The following is a 21,553-nucleotide window of genomic DNA, read 5'->3' as shown; positions in this document are numbered from 1 at the left end:
GGTATTAATTGTAACAGCAGCGCCACCTGCTGTCCAATTAATGGAACTACAAAAAGACCATTTGTTTTAGAGTTTTAAGATGTGGGGGCATTCTTCTTTTATTATTTTATGCGTATTATTTATTTCATAGTTTTACCTTTCCTTCTGAGAACTCAGCATGGCCACAACTAAAACGAATTCAATCCACTGTTTGTCTAAAAACAGGGTACTCGCTAATCTGTTAATTAGATTAGAGCTCCTGCCTGGGTGTCTTTGGTTTCTTGACGCCGTCAATGGAATAACACATAAAAGGAAACCTGCTTTGTTTACTCTAAAATTTAACATATTTTTAGATTTTAACTGAAAAAGTGGACACTTACCAGCATGGCTGCTACTTCTTTAAGTTTGATTGCTTTAATCTGCTGGATTAGGTGAGTTTGCTCTCTGAATTTTAACATGTTCAAATTTACAGTAAGCCACTTGGTTAATTTGATTTGTATTTGTTTCCCTGCAGTGTAGGTAATGTACAAGGAAGTGTAAAGATAGACTCAGACAATATCACTCGCATTTTGGATAGACTTTTGGATGAATATGACAATAGATTACGACCTGGTTCTGGAGGTAATTTAAACTCAAACTTTGTTCAATATGTTGTATATTGCGCGTTGTTCGTTTTCACTTTTCTACACTATTTTTGTGCAATAAATAAGAGAGGATTTTTACAATCTGTTGCAGGTGGAATTACAGAAGTGAAAACAGACATCTTTGTCACCAGCTTTGGACCAGTTTCAGATGTTGAGATGGTAGGATAGCCTTCCCATAAGATCTACGTGTTGACCATTGACAAAATAAATTTTAATTCTCCATCAAACTGCCTCACCTTCTCTTGTTGGGAAATAAAGTCAGCAGCACTTCGTGTATGGGAGCTACCTCGCTGTATTTTTGGAACCAGAGTCTGCTCACTAGGCACATGCAACATTTAAACCCCGCCTACTCTCCCTCAAACATTTGTGACCTTATGTGACCTTTCTTCTGAACATGAAAAAAAAAAAAAATTACAGCTAAAATGTATTAGAAAATTAATACTTGAACATGTAGCAGCAAAGTAAAAAATTGTACAACATTTTGTATTTTAATAAAGGCGAAGTAATACTTGTAATGGGACCAACCAACAAGGACACTGTTCTTCCAGTATGGGTCCAATATGTGGTGCAGCATTTTATATGACAATGACATTCCTCACAGTCAACCTCATTGGCATATATTATAATTCATAAAATATGCCAATGATATTGAGTGTGAGGAATGACATTGTTTTAGTGACCAGCCTTATGGGTGATCTGCCATGAGTCAATCTAATGAGCTCTAATCTGTCTGACTAGCCCTGTAACTCTGATACTGATGGCCTCTAAATCAATATGACAGCATGTCAGACAGCGGGAATGGCCAAATGGATTGATTCATGAGTTCACTGGATGAGTGGCACCCGTTATTACCTCTCCTCACCTTTGACTACATGTGGAAAAGTCTCTCTAGGGTTACACATGCACATTTCAAGCTGAAGCTAAAAGTTTATTGTTCTGTCATCAGGAATACACCATGGACATGTTCTTCCGTCAGATGTGGGTTGACGAGAGGCTCAAATTTGATGGTCCCACTGAAATTTTACGCCTGAACAACAAAATGGTGGAGAAGATTTGGACACCGGACACTTTCTTCAGGAATTCCAAAAAGTCAATTTCCCACAACATGACCACTCCCAACAAACTGTTCCGTATTATGCAGAATGGGACAGTCCTCTACACCATGAGGTAATCTGAAGTGTTCTTTAAAGTTTAGGTTGAATTTAAAACATTGCTAAAACTGATTATTTTTGTGTGTCTTGCAATTAGACTAACTATCAATGCAGAGTGTCCAATGAATCTCATGGATTTCCCCATGGACGGCCACTCCTGTCCTCTCAGATTTGGAAGTTGTAAGTATTTGCGCAAAAACAAACCAGACATTGTCTTCTTGCTGCCGCAATCAGATTTCATGGTTTCTAGTCTGGATGCTTTCTTGATTTTAGATGGATTCACCAGCAGTGAAATTCGTTTCACCTGGAGAAAAGGGCTAAAATCATCTGTTGAGTGCCCCAAAGAGTCAATGAGTCTTCTGCAGTATGATCTTGTGGGACAGACTTTGTCCAGCGAGACACTGAAGTCGAGCACAGGTAACATTTCCTCTCAGCAACAAAAATACTCTTCTTCTAAGGGTGCAATTACAGTCGTAGCCTTTAAGTTCAATTTCAAGGTTCTTTATTGTCATTCACATCACACGTGGTACATGAGGTGGAACAAAATTGTGTACTCAAGGTCCCAGTTACACCCAAAAATAGCAAAAATATAAAGTATAAAAAGAAACAGTATATAAGGATCTATGCTAAACGATACACTAAAACATCTAAGATATATGCTAAACACTAATAATGTAAAATAATATGGTATATTAAACAGCACTTGCGACCCGTCCAGGGTGTACCCCGCCCCTCGCACAGTGATTGCTGGACATGGGCACCAGCGACCCCCGTGACCCAAAATGGAATAAGCGGATAAAGATAATGGATGGATGGATATTAAACAGCAGCCTGAACATGAGTCTGTAGTGAGCAGATGGGTATGAATACAGCATCATAAAGGCATGAGATCAGCAGCAAGAATAATCAGCAGCACAGATAAAGTCACACATCACCAATGAAAGTGGCATGACAATGACTTTTTTATTCTTACAGTGATTTTCCTGTAAGGGATTTATGAGTCTAACAGCCTCAGGGTAGAAGCTGTTCCTCAGTCTAGTGGTTCTACACTTAATGCTCCTTAACCTCCTTCCTGAGGGGAGCGGGGCAAAAAGTGTGTGTGCTGGGTGAGTGGGGTCCTTCATGATGCAGGTGGCTCTCTTCCTGCATCTGGAGGTGTAGATGTCTGTGATGGTGGGGAGACTGATTCCAACAGACTTCTGTGCAGCCTTCACCACTCTCTGCAAAGCTTTTCTTTCTGCAGCTGTGCAGCCTCCATGCCACACACTGATGCTGGAGCACAGGATGCTCTCCACTGCACACCTGTAGAAGGAGGTGAGGACTGAGCTTCTCAGTCCAGCTCGCTAGTGTTGTGGTACTCGAGACCGGTCATGGTCTTGAGACCAGTCTCAAGACCACTTTTTGATGGTCTCGGTCTTGTCTCGGACTCGACCGCATTTGGTCTCGGTCTTGTCTCGGTCTCGACCATTGAGGACTCGGGATTTTATTTCAAGACCACAACTGTGGAAATATCAGTAAATTGACAGAATATTGTCCAGTTTATTTGTTAACATCTTTGTTTTTATTGGATGCAAAACGTACTGATTCAAATCCAAGCGATAACATGACTCATTGCTAAATACATGTTTTGTTACCACTGTCACGCCCACCCCCTTTCACTCGCACACGTCACTCCCAGTGTTGCCAGATTGGGCGGTTTACTGCCAATTGGGCGGTTTTCATTCAGATTTTGCTGGCAACTCTGGGAAGATTTTTGTTGGATTGTTGCATTTTGTCACATATTGTTAAATTAACTTGGTTTGTACTGATGTGCATTCATGTTCAAACAGTAAATATACTATAACAATATATTGATTGGGTGGATTTTTGTCTGATATGGCGGTTTTTAACAGATTTTTGGTCTGAAAAACTTCGACTTTATTTGGCAACACTGGTCACTCCAAGAAAGTGAGAAGTGATTGTCTGGGCGCAGGAGAAGATGTCTGCCAAATCATCAGTTATAAAATTTGGCTATTTAAATCACAAAGAATATACTTGTAACTAATGCAACTATATTATCCTTGGTCTTGAGTTCAGACTTATGAAGAGTGTTTGGACACTAGTTTTTTAAGACTTGGCATGTGATGAAACTGCTTCCAATTTAACAGTTGTGTAGTTTTATTGTTGAATCACATGCACTTAGGCCACTGAATGTGATTTCTTTGTTATGTAGCTTTGAAAATTTATAAAAGCTGATATTCATTCAAAAGCAACCTTAAAGTTACAGTATGTAGTAACGTTTATAAAAATATTTTATAATAAAATTTTATATTTTATTCATTTTATTTGAGGTCTTGGTCTCACCCTCCCTCAGTCTTAGTCTCGGGTTAGGTGGTCTTGACTACACACTACAGCTCGCCTCAGCCGATTGAGGAAGTAGTATTAAGATGTTTAATTAAAACTTTTACAAGATGTTAAATGTTTAAGTAAGATCTTCCAGTTCAGTATTTCTGTCCATGACCCTCCCACAACTAGATATCTATTTAAGTAGGCTGGGCAAGGAGCATCTAAGGTGTTTAAGCTGTGAGCAGTAACGCGTGCAAAGTACCTTAAGAAACATCTGCAGGGTTTAAAGTCCAGTGGATACACAGACAGAAAGGAGGACGGACAAGATAGAGAAACACCTTCACACTGTTAACCCAAATATTTAGCTAAAAACCAAACAGTTTTGTGACAAAGTTTTGAACAAAAATTTCTCCCAATGTGCAGCGCTCAAGTATGTGTTAGGGATGACTCTTGGCTATTACCGTACCAAAGTCTAGCTAAACATCTGTCATATTTACTGAGGTATACTTCCTTTTGTGTTTTCATCTTGAACTGGGTTGACTTCATATGTTAATGGCAAAGTACTAACACCAGATTCTATGCAGATCAGTTAGCACTCGGAGTATGTGTTGGGAATGACTCTCAGCTACTACCAGGAAAAAAGTTCCAACATTTTTTACAAACGTCAATTAGCAGTGGAAATAATCTTAAATTAGGTTCTCTCCAAATGTTAATGAGTTATAGATGTACATCCAGTGATTACTTTCTAGGAATTTCATTAGAAATTGTCCACTGGTTTATGAGATATTTTGCTAACAGACAGACACATGGGGGAGAAACACTACCTGTTATTTCAGTAACAGGTAATAAGCATAAAATTAAAAACAGAACCTCTCAATGTGAGTGTGCATAATGCAGCACGTTCTACACCACTTTCTTCCTCCCTCCTCCTTTATCTCTGCCACATTTCTCTTCTTTTCTCGTTGATTCCCTCCATCCTTATTCACAGTTAGCAGCCTACCAAGCTCTTGTTAACATCTGTATGTTTCTGTCAGCACTTATTCTCTTTCAAGGCCAGGCAAGAAACAATACCCTGCTCTTTCCCTTGGGGCTGCAATCTTCATGCATGCTGTTTGTCTTGCAGGTCACTACTCTGTGCAGGTGGTCCATTTCCACCTGCAGAGGAAGCTTGGCTACTACCTCATCCAGACCTACATCCCTCTTATAATGGTCGTCGTATTGTCACAAGTCTCATTTTGGATCAACAAAGAGTCAGTTCCTGCACGCACAGTTGCTGGTATGTCCTAGTTCCCAGTTAGTTAGTCACATAATGTGTGCTAATCAGTGGGACGATCAAACATTCTCTCCTGCCTCTTCTTCAGGCATCACCACAGTGCTGACCATGACCACCTTGAGCATCAGTGCCCGCCAGTCTTTGCCCAAAGTTGCCTACGCCACAGCCATGGATTGGTTCATCGCTGTGTGTTTTGCCTTTGTGGCGTTCGCTCTCGTTGAATTCGCAGCAGTGAACTACTTTGCCACTTTGCAGGCAAACCGCTTAAAGAAGGAAAAAGCCAGACAAGACAGACTGGAGGTGCTGGCTGCTGGCAGCGAGGACGATGACACGATTTCGGTGAGCAAATCAATTTATGGCAAAACTGATCGATAAATGATCATTTATCAATGAGGCATTGATTCAACTTTTGTTAGTAGCTTTTTGATATAAATTTGGGAGTGTGGACGTATGAAACAAAGAAAATTCATGGGTAAATTTAGACACAAACAAAAACAAACTGTATATCACTGGCTTTAGATCAGGGTTTCTGCCACTTAAACAGACACATTTTAGATACATGTATTCACCTATAGGACAGAAGGCAATGCTTTTCAGTTCGATTCATCTTAATTCAGCGTAATGCAAGCAACTGGGATTTTACACTTATTTATTTTGGTTATTGCTTTTAGTTAAACTTGTTTACATTAGTTTATATTTGTTAAACTTGCAAAGTATTGTCAGATTTCTATTTTAACTCCCAGTAGCCAAAATGTGTAAGGTGAGCAATAATGTAATAGTCTGTGTGTGTGTCTTGTCGCAGCTAATTTAATCTTGGTTAACACAAAAAATGAATATAACTCAAGAATGACTATAAGAGTTAGTTACAAGTTTTGGTGTGGTAGTAGCTGAGAAAAGGTTGTAAGGTCAATCGTCCAGGTAGACAACAACAAAAAAGGTTAACTCGTGTCATCTGGACCTGCTTCTTTAAGTGAGAAACATTTCACCCCGCCATCCAGAGGACTTCCTCTGTCTACAGCCTGCTAACCAGATCTGTCTCATAAGTAGCCTTCACTGCTGTGTTTCAAGCCAACCTCCTGTTGGAATCTTAAAAGTAGGCTTTTAACACATGCAAAACAGTCAGTCATCATGTACAACAATCAAAAGTTTTAGCCCAGATGGCCAACTTGATACTCACAGAAATAGGCTGAGGACAACCAAGGCCAACGTGGTTCAGAAAAAAGGTTGTAAGATCCATCGTCCAGGTCGATAACAAGAAAAAAGGTTAAATCATGTTATCTGGACCAGTCTCTTTAACGTTTTGTCCCCCATCCAGAGGACTTCCTCAGTCTATGGCCTACCAACCAGATCTGTCCCATAGCTAGCCTTCACACTATTAGCAGGCTGTAGACTGAGGAAGTCCTCTGGATGGGGGACGAAACATTTCTCACTTGAAGAAACTGGTCCAGATGACACGATTTAACCTTTTTTGTAGTAGCTGAGAGTTATTCTAGTTTCACGTGTCAAAGTTCAATATAATGTCATGTTTAACCAAGACAAAGATACAGTGCAATACAATTCTTACTTTATACATTTTTCTATAACTTGGGTTATTGGAAATGGTAAGCAAGTAGGAAAACTAAACAAAGCAAACATCAAATGCAACTTGATTATAGACTAAAAATAAAAATAATAACGTACTAAACCATTGAGTCAGCAGCATCTGCTGAATAAAACTGAAAAAATAAAGGACCCAGATGATGCAAACAAAAAACGTTGGTTACGTACTGTAACCCCAGATTCTGAGTATAGGCGCAGCCCTTTAAGGCTAGTGGGTTTATCCCTTTGCGCGCAGCGCAGCACTGAAAACTTTATAGTCCACGTCCACATACTGTGTGTGGGCCTCACCCCTGATCCGTATAAATTATGGTGAGACCAGGTAATCGGCCCCCAAATAGTTTTTTTTCTTCAGCCATTTAGGAACCAGTGAGGCCCAGAGCTTAAAGGGCTGCGCCTATACTCACAGAATCTGGGGTTACGGCTATCGCTAGTGGGTTAAAGGCGAAGCAAGATGTAGTCTATGCCTCACTGGGTCCACTCAGACACAATATGAAGCACCTGCTTGCACAAAAAAAAATTTCATCACTCAGCCTTCTGTGTGCGTAATTACGCGCTGCATAATTGCGTGCACCATGCGCAGGAGCGCACTGGAGAAAAGATCTCTGGTGAGGAAAAGAGGCTGAGATAGCAGACCTGCTGCTGTGAATAGGAACAACGGAGGATATGAATTGTAACAGTGTAACGATGAACAGAGCAGACCAACAGCTCCTCAGGATGAACTGATTAATAACGATAAAATCAGCAGTTATGAACTTGTGACTGATAATAAATATCTCACACTGCGACTGCATGCAGGCAGGTGTGAGCTCAAAAGTGAAGCTCCATGAAACAAATAATAATCATTCTGTCAGAACCCTGAGAACAGAATGCGTCATGGAGAAAGTAGAAACATCACGTAAATAAAACGAATAATTGAACATGGCGATGACCAGGCAGCCGCCATACAAATATCCTCTACTGTCATTCCTCCATGCAGAGCCATGGACGATGAAAACCTTCTGGTGGAATGTGCTCTGAGATTCTCTGGAGGGTCCAGTCCAGATGAACTGTAAGCTTCAGAAATAGCCTTACACAACCAGTGTAAGAGGCGCTGGGTGGATAGACGGTGTCCTGAAGAGCTGTCCCAGTAATGCACTAACGGACGCTGAGAACGGCGCAGTGCGGCCGCGTGCGCCATGTAACACTAAAAAAGCGTCCACGGAACAGAAGGAGGTGAGATATTGCTTCCTCTTCAGAATTATTAGGAGGAGGGTAAAACCCATCCAAGGTTATCACTCTTGATTTGAATGAGCTTGTGATGCTTTTCAGAGCAGGGTTAAAACGCAGTACAGCTGAACTGCCGTCAGCTTGATTTCTGAGACATGATGGAGCAACAGAGAGAGCAAACAAACACTCACTCTCTTTGCCGACGTCAGAGCTAACAGCAGGGCTGTTTTTAATAACAGAAATTTAAGTGAAACCTGATCTAAAGGCTCAAAAGGAGCTTTGATCAGAGCGTGCAGGACCATGAGGTCCCACCATGGAGCTAGTGGACGTGACACAGGTCTGTGTCTCCATACACCTTTCAGAAAAACGCTTCATCAGCGGGTGGTTAAGAACTGTTCTGTCACTGAGAAACCTCATGACAGGAAGAAATAGCTGCAGCATAAGTTTTAATTGTGCTGAACGCTAGATCTCTGTCCATCAGTTGCTGTTGAAATGACAGCATGCCACCTAGTGGACATGAGATGGCCTCCACGCCTTTCTCTGCGCACCAGCGTTGAAAAACTGTCTACTTGATGTGCACATCGTTGTGGTGGAAGCAGCTCGTGTGCCCTGAAAACGTACGCACCACATCCTGTGGGAGGCCCATCTTTTTCTAAACGGATCCGTTCAGCGGCCAGACCTAAAGGTGCTGACCTATTTCTGGGTAACTCCTGATCACTCTTCCTGCCTGGAGGAGAGTGCCCCCCCCCCCCCCCATTGCAGTTTCCTTGGCTGACCCGATATCAGTCGCTGCAGATTCGGGAACCACAGGGAGCTTATGCGCTCAGGAGCTAGGAGGATGAATGACAGCTCTTCCTCCCGGACCCGGTTCAGGGTCCGTGATATCAGCAGGACTGGAGGGAACGCATAAAGGAGCATTTTTGGCCATGAGCTGTGAGCGAAGGCGTCCACTCCTAATGGTGGGTCGTCTCGTGGGCTTAGTGAAAACCATAATTGACACTGGGAGTTCTCCCGTGTGGCGAACAAATCCACTGCTGCTCGGCCAAACCTGCTCCAAAAAAACCGAGAGATCAGCTCGGGATGGAGGCTCTAGTCTCTATGGCGGGGACCGCCCCTCGACATGATATCCGCTCGCCTGTTCGGGACGCTGGGAATGTACACTGCACTGATGGGGAGCAGGTTTTTGTGTGCCCAACACAACAGCTGTTTCGCAATATGTAACAGTGGGGCTGAACGCACACCTCCCTAATGGTTTATGTAAACTGTCGTCACTTTGTTGTCTGTGTGGATCAGAAAATGCTGATCCTGCAGCAGGGGCAAAATGCTGAGTCACGTTTCAGACCATGAAAACATTCTAGCCCATTATGTAAAGCGACATGTGGTCTAGCCACTGTGCTCCCACTGCTTGGGACAGACACATTCCTCCCAGCTTGACAGGAACGCGTCTGTGAAAAAACTGAGACATGTGACGTAGGCCTGCAGATGGGAATTCCCTCTGACAGAACGAGGGGGTTTCCCCAGTGATCCAGCTCGGTTCTCACGGAGGGGGGCACAAAGATAATCTGCCTCATCTGGCGCACAGGATCTATGTGCAGGTGGGCGAACCATCTCTGAAGGTGTCTCATGTGAAGTAGGCCCAGCGGAACCACGATGTGGGCCGCTGACACCGTCCCAGGAGTTGCATGACAGGCAGAACTGTCACTATGCTGCTGGGTTTGACACGGCAAAACTGGATTTACAGAGCTTCTGCTCTCGGCTGTGATAAAAGGGCTCTCATTGTGGTTGAGTTTAGCTCCACTCCCAGATAAACAATCATCTGGGACGGGCAAACGGAATTTTTCCCAGTTTAAAGAAAAACCTGGTTTAGCATGTGTAACACTAGCGTTTGGTCTGCGCAGCTGCTTCCTGCCTGGACGGATCTAATAAAAGCAGATCGTCCAGATAAAAAAAGAAATCTCATTCCTGCCATGTGTAATGGCTGCAGAGCTGTCTCCACGCATTTTGAGAACGTGCGTGGGGCAAAGGAATAACCGAACGGTAGCCTGTTGTACTGATATGGAATCCCCTGGAAGAGAAAAACGAAGGAATTTCCTATGTTTCAGAATGATGGAAATGTGAAATTATGCGCCCTTCAGATCTATGGAGGTGAACCAGTCGTTCTGGTGAAGTTCTCCAGCAGCTGTTTGATTGTCAGCATGTGGAATTGTCTCTCCATGATTGAATTGTTGAACATGGACAGGTCGAGAATGGGTCTCATCCCTCCGTTTTTTTTTCAGAACCAGGAAGTAGTGGGAGGAAAAAAGACCCCGTATTTTCCTCTGCGTTGGAAACTCTGGAAATCATGTTTTTTCTCAGGAATTCCTGAACTTCTGACTGGAGAGGCGAGCTCTGTTCTGGAGAAGACAGGACCGTCTATATAATCCCTCTGAACGGTGGGGGTTGAGCTGCGAAACTGCAGCGTGTAACCCCTGCTGATCACACGGTCCATCCATCTGTTCAGGGAACACACTCGCTGCCATTCTGAGCAACGTTTGGAGAGCGGGCACGCATTTTGTGTGTCATGTTTCTCATGGACATCAACCAGGCTAAAAACCCTTACTGCCATCACCCGCTCCGGAGATTCTCCGGGGGGAACCCAAGGTGGGGGCTCAGACAGAAAAATGCTGTATGTGTGCCTCTGTACTGAACCCAGGCTGCGGTCTCACGTTAGAGCTGAGGTGGGCTGGCGCGCACTGAGAGGAGGCGTGAGCGCTTTCTGAGTGAAAACGCCATTTCGGTGGAGGCTGCAGCTGTCGTAGAGAAAAAACGTTTACTCCCGCTGCGAGGTGAGATGACAGAAAACGGCAGAAAATAAAAACGGCCACTGGCTAAGAGCAAGGGATTTTACCGGACTTGGTCTGCTGAAAAAAACATAATTTTTAGCTAACGTGGCAGACAAGTGTTTTGTGATATTTACAGAACTGCGGTGCCATTTAAAACGCTGTTTAGAAGTTACTGGCTCGTTCTGTGTGGGGAAAATGTGAAGATAGGTAGCTGTGAGCTCAGTTGATCTGACAGTCAGGCTGGAATCAGATGAAACTTTACTTTCAGAGATGTTTCTGTTATATTTCAAAACATACCTCATCAAAAAACACACACATTCCCCTCAAGGAGCTGTTCCCTGGTGGAGGGGGCCGGCGGAGGAGCGGAGCGTGAAGTCGCTGCCGCAGCTGTGGAGAGCCTCTGCTGCTGTTGCTGGCCATGGCAGTCCCTCCAGTGGCTGGAGGGGTGGGAGGAGGACTGTGATGTCACCAGATGGTGTACAGCAGGTGTGCCCAACCAGTCGCTCGCGGGCGACCGGTCGCCCGCGAGCTGGTTCCCAGTCTCCCGCGAAGCGAAGCCTTGACTTGTATTCTCACAGACATAGTCTCGCGAGTTTTGGGTGCGGTGACACAGTGCTCTCTCGAGACTTTAGGCTCAGTAGTTAATGTCGGTGCGCAGAAAACATGGATGGAAAATTAGCGAACAAGCAAACAAAAACTTATTATTTTCACACAGAGTGGGAGGAGGAGTATTTTTTTGTTTATTCTAATTCGAAGTCCATTTGCCTCATCTGTAATTCGAGCGTTGCCTTACCCAAAAAGTGTAACTTGGAGCGGTATTTCAAGACGATGCACAAACGGTTTGAGACAGATTTCCCTCTTAAAAGTTCTTTACGGACTCAGAAAGTGCGGGAGCTAAAAAACAAGCTTGCAGCCCAGCAATCAGTCTTCACTCGCCCCAGCACAAAAGGTAAAGCTGCTACGATAGCTTCCTACCGTGTTAGCCGCATCCTGGCTCAACATAAGAAGTCTTTCAGCGATGGACAAGTTATGAAAGAAGCGTTTATTGAGGCTGCAGATGCGCTTTTTCATGATTTTAAAAATAAAAGTGAGATCGTAGCTGCTATTAAAGACGTGCAGTTGTCCAGACAAACAGTGACACGGCGATGTGAGGGAATGGCTGTGGATGTGGAGGAGCAGCTAAAAAAGGACGTGGAACAATGTGAGTGTTTCTCTCTTCAGTTTGATGAGTCGACAGACATGGTGGATGTAGCCCAGCTGTGTGTTTTTATCAGAATGGCCTTTGCAGACATGAGTGCAAAAGAGGAGCTGCTCACCATCTTGCCTTTGAAGGGACACACAAGAGGAGAAGATATTTTTAATGCGTTTATGGAGTTTGTTAATAAAAGCAACTTGCCCCTCTTTAAACTAATTTCTATAACAACTGATGGCGCTCCAGCAATGACTGATCACACCAGTGGATTTGTTGCACTCTGCAAAATCACATTGGGATCAAATCCAGAGCATCACCTGGTGTGGATGGAGAGTTCTGGAGTCTGCTGTCAGAAGAAAAGTATCCTAACATCCGAAGATGTGCTTTGAACTTAACAGCACTTTTTGGATCTACCTACCTGTGTGAGTCTGCTTTTTCACACATGAAAATCATCAAGTCCAAAAACAGATCCACAATGAATGATGATCATCTGGAGACCTGCCTGCGCCTCGCAACCACCTCATACTGCCCATCTTATGAGACCCTGGCCTCCTCCTCTCAGTGTCAGAAGTCCCACTAAGGTAGAGACACATTTATTTTATACAGCTTGCATAAAAAGTTGTCTCCTATAGACACATCACGTTCTGTTTTATTTACTTTAAATAAGTGAGGAGTAGGGATTGATGAAAAATTATGTTAGTTGATAATGAGACTGGACGAGTAGCTCTCGGCAAATTGCCGACTTCAAAAGTAGCTCTTGGTTCAAAAAAGGTTGGGCACCCCTGGTGTCTCTGAGACCTCCTCGGACCTCTGCGATTTCTCAAGGATGGTCCTGAAGTTGGCCCCGAACAGCATTTCTGGGGTGATGGGGCCCTCCAGCAGGTCTTTCTGCAGCCTCTCGGACAAGGATGGCAAGAGGCGGAGTCAAGTGGTCCCCTGGATCATGGTCATCCAGGTGGCGATGTGGGACAGGCAGCCCACAGAGGTGGCACATGTTTAAGATGACATCAGCAGCTTTACAGAGAGAGCTCTTTGCCTCCTCCAGCAGGTCTGCTTCCTCCAGCCTCTTAAGGCTCCAGTATACTGCCGCGTATGTCTGTTCACGCGTACGTACACGTGTACGGTACACAGGGGGTTCAGTCATTAAATTCCAGCGTACACCCCGAGCAGCTGCAGAGCAGCTTCACAGACAAGGGGCGTTTACCTTTGGGACAAATTGAGGTCGCGATTGGTCATTTACTGACACGCCTACTGGACTGATTGACAGGTCGGAAAAAAGAAAAAAAGTGAACGCTGGCAATCTCCGCCACGTTCTGTGTTTATATGTTGTTAATAAAAAGATCTAAAAAATAAAAAAAAACACAGAGAGCACTAGCTCTACAGCCCACACATCAGACCAGCCCACCAGGAAATCTCCAGACCCTCCCGCAGCCACGCTGGACCTGAGTTTAATTCGCTCGTGACAAATTCCTTCATTTCTCACCATTTCAGTCGTGGCATCAACGGAGGAGGAAGAGATCACTGCCTCTTGGCAAAAAAACAAAAGAAAAGGCCAGATCAGGGATGAAGAAGGGGAATTTAATACATTGGTGTCGCATACAAAACAGTCTGTCGCTGGGCAGTTTATTGTGCGACACCGCGTACGTGTATGCGGTCATAAAAATTTGAGCTTTGCACGGACATGCCCTGGGGGGTACGCACGTACCTCTGCGTACGCACGTGCGTACCTCTGCGTATGGATGTACGCGGCAGTATACTGGGGGCTTTAGAGATGCTGTAGGCCAGCAGAGCAATGTTGTTGTTCACTGCGGCCGTCTAGAATGAGCACAGGTGAGCTCGGTTGGAGACCTTTGTCACCATCTGGTCATGCTTCTCTGGAGGGACAGGTTGCTAGTCCATCCTGGAAGCTTTTGCCCCAAGTGTCACCGCCAGGCTTGGCTCCAGGGTGGGGACCAAGGGAAAAACACCGATTGGTAAAACCCTCCACTCTGGAGATGGAGGCGAAGGTGGAGACGGATGTCTTCAGCTTGCCGGGCCCAGCTGCAGCCTCGTTCCAGTGTGACGTCACAGCTGGACAGCGAGGCCAGATAGGGTCAGGGTGATGAGCCGGGGCGGAGCCAACCTTGCCGCCAGATCATCTGATCAGGGCGGAGGGAGGCAAGGGACGGAAAGTCCCTTGTGTTAACATCCTCCTGGATTATGCCGGGGAACTCCGAGAGGAGGGCGCCAATGGCTGGGAGCGGTGTGGTCGCCGACATGGGAAGATCCGAGGTGGCTGAGCATCCACTCGGCCGCTCGTCTTCCGTCACTACATCCTCCAAGAGGGAGGGGGCAGCTCCGCATCGCCTTTCTCGGAGGACTCATTCGATTCACTGCGTGACTCTGCGTCAAAGAAGGCGGTGGCGTTGTCGCGCATAGCGTCTCGCCACAGAAAAAAACAATCAGCGGAGCTGCTGCCAACATCACCTTTTTTGAGGGAATCAGCCGATCCACCGCGAGAAAAAAACACGTTAGAAAAGGCGGTGGCGTTGTCCAGCAAGTAGCGGCCCTCCACGGAAAAACATTCAGCGGGGCTGCTGCTAACATCACCTTTTTCGAGGAAATCATTCGATTAACGCAAGGAAAAAACATTAGAAAAGGTGATGGTGTCGTCCAGCGGGTAGCGGCCCGCCACGGAAAAGCACTCCTCGACGCTTACCTTAAACAAGGCTACTCGTCTCTGCTTCTCCTCGGAGGAAGAGCTCACCGGGATGGCAGGAGGTTGGCGTGGCGGAGATCCAGGCATCCTTAGCAAAGGTTGTGCCAGTCAAGCTGAACAACTTTTCCTTCTTCGTTCTTCTGACAGTGCTAGCTAGCTAGCTGAAGAAAAAAATGGGAGTCGATTACCCGGTCTCACCATAATTTATACGGACCGTGCTCAGTGCTGCATGCGAAGGGATAAACCCACTAGCGATAGCCTTAAAGGGCGAAGCCTATACAAAATAGAACTGGAGACAACAGTCGAAAAAAAGGTGCAAAAATGCAAGCAGTATAGTTAAAAAAATAAAGTATATCAGGTAAATAAAAAACCCACATACTCCAACTCCTAACAATTGGCATGAGATCTGAAGATCTTGTCATGTCACACTTAATATTATTCACAGATTTGACCAGAACAGCTAAAACAATATCATTGTTCAGAAGCAAAACCAGACCTTTAATTTATGTTAATTAAATGTGTGCAGTGAAATATTAAACAGTTTTAAAAAGATATTCTAAACTCAACTCCTTTCTCTGTTCAATGTTATTATTCTTTTCAACTTTTCTGTGATTACACACAGCATATTCCTGCTCTGGTGTAATGAACAGACTCAGCTGCCTCAGATGCAGGTAAAATAATCCACAGATCAGTCTTTTCCCATTTTTCTTCAATCCTCACAATAAGGTCACATCACTCAATACGTGCCGTTTCATGTTCTCATCTGGCGCTGCAGGCTTTATGTTAATTCAATAAGCCACCACATGCGTCCTCCTGGGATCTGTCTCACACGTGGCATTCGTGGTTTGACGCTGTAAAAATAGCTTCAGTGTGAGAACAGCTCCGACTGCTCCCTGTAAATCCTCCAAATCATCCTATAGGCGTCCAGAACGCCACCTGCTGTGCTCCATACAGACACTCGTCTATTGCCATGCACGAATATGATCAAAGCCAGAATGTAGAATTGGTCATTAATGTCATGTGATGTTTCTTTCAGCGATCGCCACACTGTCGACCCTAACTCAATCACTTCTCCTTGTGACCCCTGCTCCCCCCTCCTCCTCCCACCAGATGGACAGCAGCCTTCAGGAAGGCCTGAAGAAGAGGAACCACTCCATGAGCAACAACGTGCCTCACCTGCTCATTTTCCTCCAGCAGGGTTCGGCTGTTCCTCAGTTCCCACAGCTGGCAGGAACGAGCCGGATCGACGTCTACGCCCGTGTCCTCTTCCCTCTGACCTTTGCCCTCTTCAACTTGGTTTACTGGTACATCTACCTGACCAAGGACACCACGCCAGGTAAACATCCCTCTCATTTTTACGTCAACGCAGCTACTTATACGCTAATGTGCAAAGGTTTTGATACACCTCATCAAAATGTGTACTCTAAACCAACTAATTAACAACATTCAAGACTTTTAACCGTTTCTAAATATGTTCTGTAAGAATGCAGTTTTGTTTTCAGCTACTTAAAGGGATTTAAAAAAACAGTTTAAAAGTCTTGAAAGAAAGTTTTCAGTACTTTGTAACTTTTTGTCCCAACGGCATCAGAATTGTTCTTTTAGAGATGCTTTCTGGTTTGTCTTTAGATTTTCATGAGAAGTTCAAACTGCACAAATCCGTCGGTTTGCACTTCATTGTTTATTGTAGAACCTGAGGTGGGTTTAAGAATTATTTCTGCTTTAAAATACCTTATTTTAACAAAGAGTTGATTAGTCATTTATATTCAGTCATGAGGTGCACAAACCTGTTTTACTGTCACCAAAGTGTTAATTGTGTCTGTTGTCTACACCCAAACCATAATCACCCACCTTCGTGTTCAACAGATGGATCAAAACCATTTTTTCTCCATGATGTGACTTTACTGATGGAATGAAAAATATTTGAATGAACTTGACTAGAGAAATTGCATTACTTGTAAACATGCATTGTGAATGCTTATTGCTGATTACGTTTTGTTGAAAGCTGCTGAAGAAGCTGAAACAGCTGAAAAGGTTTCATTCCTAAAATGTTGGCGTGAGCTGAATTTGAACAGATGATATTGCTGACAGCTGGATAATAAAAGCAGAAAAGAAATGGAAGAAACGTGTGGAAAAAGCGGAATAGAGCAGAATTATAGCAGAAATGAGCAGAATAAACTGAAATTAGCACAAAAAAGAAGAAAATAATGAAATTAGCTTAAAAAAGTAGCTGAAAAGGCAAAAAAAATATATATATCAGAAAGATGCTGAAATGACTGTGAGCATAAAAAGTTGAAATTATTAGAAATAAGCACAAAAATCAGAAATGAGCAAAATAAAAGCAGAAAAATGGCAATAAACTGTAGCTGAAAAAGCAGAAATTAGGAGAAAAGGCTAAAATGAGCAGAAATAAGCTGGAAGAACCCAAAAAGGCTGATTTTAGCACAAAGAAGCTGAAAAAGGTAAACCAGAACAAAATTTGAAATGAGCAGTAAAAGGTTTTAAACAGCACAGAGGATCTGAAGGATGTGGAGAGAGCTCCATTCAGTTTCAATAAAAATAAAAAAAAATTAAAAAAACTTTTGAAAAAGCAAAATATTTCAAAGAGTAGAAGGTGCTCAAATATCTAAAGCCATCACAGGAATGTCCTGAACGAGCTGGACATTTTGATATATGAATCACTGAAATAAAACAAAAATTGCAGAACGAGTTACGTGCTGAAAAATATACATAAGAAAAATGTTTCTCATGAGTGTGAATGCTTAAAAAACGTTCACAATATTTTACTAAATGTTGCTGCACAAGAAAAGAATTGATCGTTATTTCAGTCTGTGGAATCTTTTATTTTTCATAGTTAAAATAAGACTTATTAATCCCACGATCCTCTTTGGGTTTTCATCAACTTGACCTTCACTGCTGAATTTTACTGACCTGAAACCACTTCTCTGTAACTTCATTGCTGGATTCATTTTTTAACACATTTTATAAATAAGTCAAAGGTCTAAACAACTAAAAGTCTGAAATTGAATGGTTTTATGTCCTTTTCTTTTAGCCCAATTTTTTTAAAATAAAATATTTCATGGAAATAATAAAAGGCTGTGGGCGCCACGGTGGCGCAGACGGTAGAGCTGCCGCCTCCCAGCAAGAAGGTTGTCAGTTCAAATCCAGGCCGGGAGGCCATTCTAGGTGGAGTTCACATGTTCTCTCCATGCATGCGTGGGTTTTCTCCAGGTACTCCAGTTTCCTCCCACAGACCAAAAACATGCATGTTAGACTGATTGGTAACTCTAAATTGTCTGTAGGTGTGAGTGAGAGTGAATGGTAGTCTGTCTCGTTTGTCCCTGTGATGGGCTGGAGACATGTCCAGGCCAGGATGTAACACCCCCCCCCCCCCCCCCCCCACACACACACACAGTGACTGCTGGATATAGGCAGTGACCCCGTGAACCGGAAAAAAACGAGGGTAAAGATAATGGATGGACGGATGGAACAAAAGTTTGTGTCCAACTCTTTGCAACACTCAAGATCATAAGTGTGGTTAGGAATATTTGTTTCTTTTCAATAATAATGGAAGTTGATAAAAAGGTTGATCTTTTTTCTGATAACAGATGTTAAATGCAGCCCCTGCTTGTAAGTGAAGCCCTTACAGAGCAGGAAGCTTCATGTTCAAGAAGGAAAATGAGAGCTGGAGTGCAAAAAGACCACAAGAGGGAGAGAAAGAGAGGTCCGTTATGTAACACAGAGGAGTGGAAATCTGTTCATCATGCTTCTCATGTTCCTGTCAGGGAATGTTAGGGCTCTTTTGTTTATAAGATTGTGCAGGATAAGATGAGGGCAGACATTTGTTTCTTTTATATTTTCTGTATAGGTTTTTACCTTTGAAGGCAGTGAGGATGAGGAGGATGGGAACTTATAAATGTGTGCCACGCTCACGTTTGCTCTGCTCTGCTCTTGCAGGAAAATGAATCTTGGAAACTAAGAAGACTCTTGAGAGGGGGCACATGCAACCGGGGCTATCAGAAAGACCTCCATCTACCAAATTCTCAGCATTCATTCTGCTCCCATTGGATTGAATCAGAAACTCATTTATACTCTTCATTTCACAGACAGTGACCGCTGCCCACTCGTGTCCCGATCAGGGGTCGACGAGACATCCGACCTTCACAGGGACCCCTCGGTCACTTTAAACCCCAACCGCTGCACGGCGACTTCTCAAGTCGAGACAGTCGCTGCCACACAAGCAAAGGATGCTCAGAGGCACGCTCAGAGACCGAGAACTGCATCTGAAAAAGACGGAGATGATATAATCTGTGATGGCTGTAACTGGTGGTGATGCAACAGTGAACCAATGCTTTCAGAGGCCTGCCCTCTAAAGAAGCACAGCTCCCTCTACAACCACATCAAAGCCAGTTCCTCTCCTCTTACTGCTTCAAAAATACACTCAGCGCAGGCAGGCTTAGTCAGTTTGAGACATGGGGCCCTCCACTTTTCGTTTTTATTGCTTTTTAAACTCGTGATATATTGTATAGCATTATTGTTTGTTGCCACATTTCATATCTTGGTTCATCTGATCTCTCGATATGCAGTTTCTGTCTCAGACTGGGTCATGAGGCCACATTTATGATGTATTCAATCTATGTCCAGTGAATATTGTAGAAATGCGACACTTGCAAAATAAATCACAAACCATTGGACAGATTTGTCTGAAACTCCCAGAAAGTATGCGAGTCAGCTCAGTTGAAGATGGCTGCCACAGCTAATCAACCTTAGCTAACACAATTTTGAGGTGTTTTAATAAAACTTTATTAGCAATTTCCAGGATTGCAACTTTGATATCTAAAATGAAATTATGACTGGTGACGACTGTAGAATCTGAATGGTGAATGGTAAGGTTTCTATCCACTATCCATGATGTTTGTATTCAGGTGGAAAGCCATATCCCAAGGACGGGAAAGAGAAGTCACAGGTTTTAGGAAGAATTAGCATTTTGTTTCTGGGAGCGTGAATGCTGCGTAAACACTTCTATACATTGTGCTATATGTTAGTAATTTGTTTATCAAAATGTTTAGCTCCTAAACTTTAGGTTTTTGTAACTATTAAATTTTCAAAATATTTAACTTTATTTACAAATAGTCAATTTATAATATATATTATAAATGAATACGATATATTTTGTAAATCAAACCTCAAAATAAATATGAGGCTCGATTTACAAATCGATTATATTTTAGATTGAAAATATATATAAAAAATTATAATAATAAATAAAATAAAATAATAATAAAATAATGGATGGATACAGGGCCGGATTTAGGAGGATGGGGGCCCCTGGGCTGGAGTCAATATATGGGGGCCCTATATATATATATATATATATATATATATATTTTTTTTTTTGTATGTGTTTGTCTTGTTTTAGAGGATGAGCAGAAAATGACCGAACAGTAAGTTTGTACAACTTACAACTTTAATAAGCCAGTTGTCACAAACTACAAACAACTCTGAACTCTTTTCTAGAAAGACTAAACCACATGTTACCATACCAATTTATTTATAAAGCACTTTAAACAGTGACAAAGCACACCAAAGTGCTGTACAGGGACAAACAGAGCAAGCACATAGCAACAGATTACATAACAGGACACCAAAAAGTAGAAACCGACAAAAACAATAATGGATAACAACAACAACCGCAACATGACCAACACAGTGTGATGCACACAGACTCAGCACAGATCACACAGTGCAGAAAGCCAGGGAATAAAAGTGTGTTTTTAAGTGAGATTTAAAAACTGTAAGGGAGGGGGCCTGTCTAACGAGCAGAGGTAACTCATTCCAAAGTCTTGGGCCTGCTACAGAGAAGGCCCTGTCGCCTCTGCGCTTGAGACGGGTTCCTGGGACTGTTAGGAGCAACTGGTCTGCTGATCTGAGAGAACGTGGTGGGACATACGGCTGGAGCAGATCAGTAAGATAGGAGGGGGCAGAGCTGTTTAGTGATTTATAGACAAACAAGAGTATTTTGAATTTGATTCGAAGGTGAACCGGAAGCCAGTGTAGGGAGGCCAAAACAGGTGTAATGTGCTCCCTTTTGCTTGTGCTGGTCAAAAACTGGGCTGCTGCATTTTGGACCAGTTGGAGTCTAGCTATGGAGGTCTGACTGATACCAAAAAGGAGTGAGTTGCAATAGTCGAGCCTGGATGTAATGAATGCATGAATTACTGTCTCCAGGTTATTTTTGGACAATATGGGCTTCAGCTTAGACAGTCGCCTCAGCTGGAAAAAGCAGGATTTAACAATCATATTTACATGATTGTTGAGTTTCAGAGAAGGGTCAAGTATCACTCCTAGATTAGTGACTCTTTGTTTCACCAACGGTGACAGAACGGATAGGTCGATGCAGTGGTTGGTGATTGTGTCATTGGGAGGAAACAGCATAACTTCAGATTTCTTCTCGTTGAAACTCAAGAAATTTAAAGCAACCCAATCTCTGATGTCAGCCAGGCAGTCCAGTAACGGTTGAATAGAGCGAGTATCGTTGAGTCTGAGGGGGAAGTAGATTTGGCAGTCGTCTGCGTAGAAATGAAAAGGTATGTTATGTTTCCTGAAAATAGCACCTAGTGGCAGCAGGTATAAAGAAAATAAAAGAGGACCAAGGATGGACCCTTGC

General features: G+C 43.3%; 2 protein-coding genes across 2 annotated transcripts in view; both read left to right on the top strand.

The window, feature by feature from the left end:
• LOC119408264 (glucocorticoid receptor) overlaps window positions 1-21,553 on the top strand; it is a 156,577-nt gene that overhangs the window by 117,238 nt on the left and 17,786 nt on the right. The window lies entirely within an intron of this gene.
• On the top strand, window positions 364-19,219 carry gabra6a (gamma-aminobutyric acid type A receptor subunit alpha6a). Its single transcript, XM_037675455.1, has 10 exons — window positions 364-410; window positions 494-600; window positions 715-782; window positions 1,570-1,790; window positions 1,872-1,954; window positions 2,048-2,191; window positions 5,223-5,375; window positions 5,461-5,711; window positions 16,000-16,225; window positions 19,026-19,219. Exons 1-10 carry the CDS (start codon window positions 364-366, stop codon window positions 19,217-19,219), a joined length of 1,494 nt encoding a protein of 497 aa, XP_037531383.1.

Source organism: Nematolebias whitei, chromosome 4 (genome assembly GCF_014905685.2).
Source record: "Nematolebias whitei isolate Nwh7 chromosome 4, NemWhi1, whole genome shotgun sequence".
NCBI classification, from domain to species: Eukaryota; Metazoa; Chordata; class Actinopteri; order Cyprinodontiformes; family Rivulidae; genus Nematolebias; species Nematolebias whitei.
This window is presented reverse-complemented; position numbering and strand designations above follow the sequence as displayed.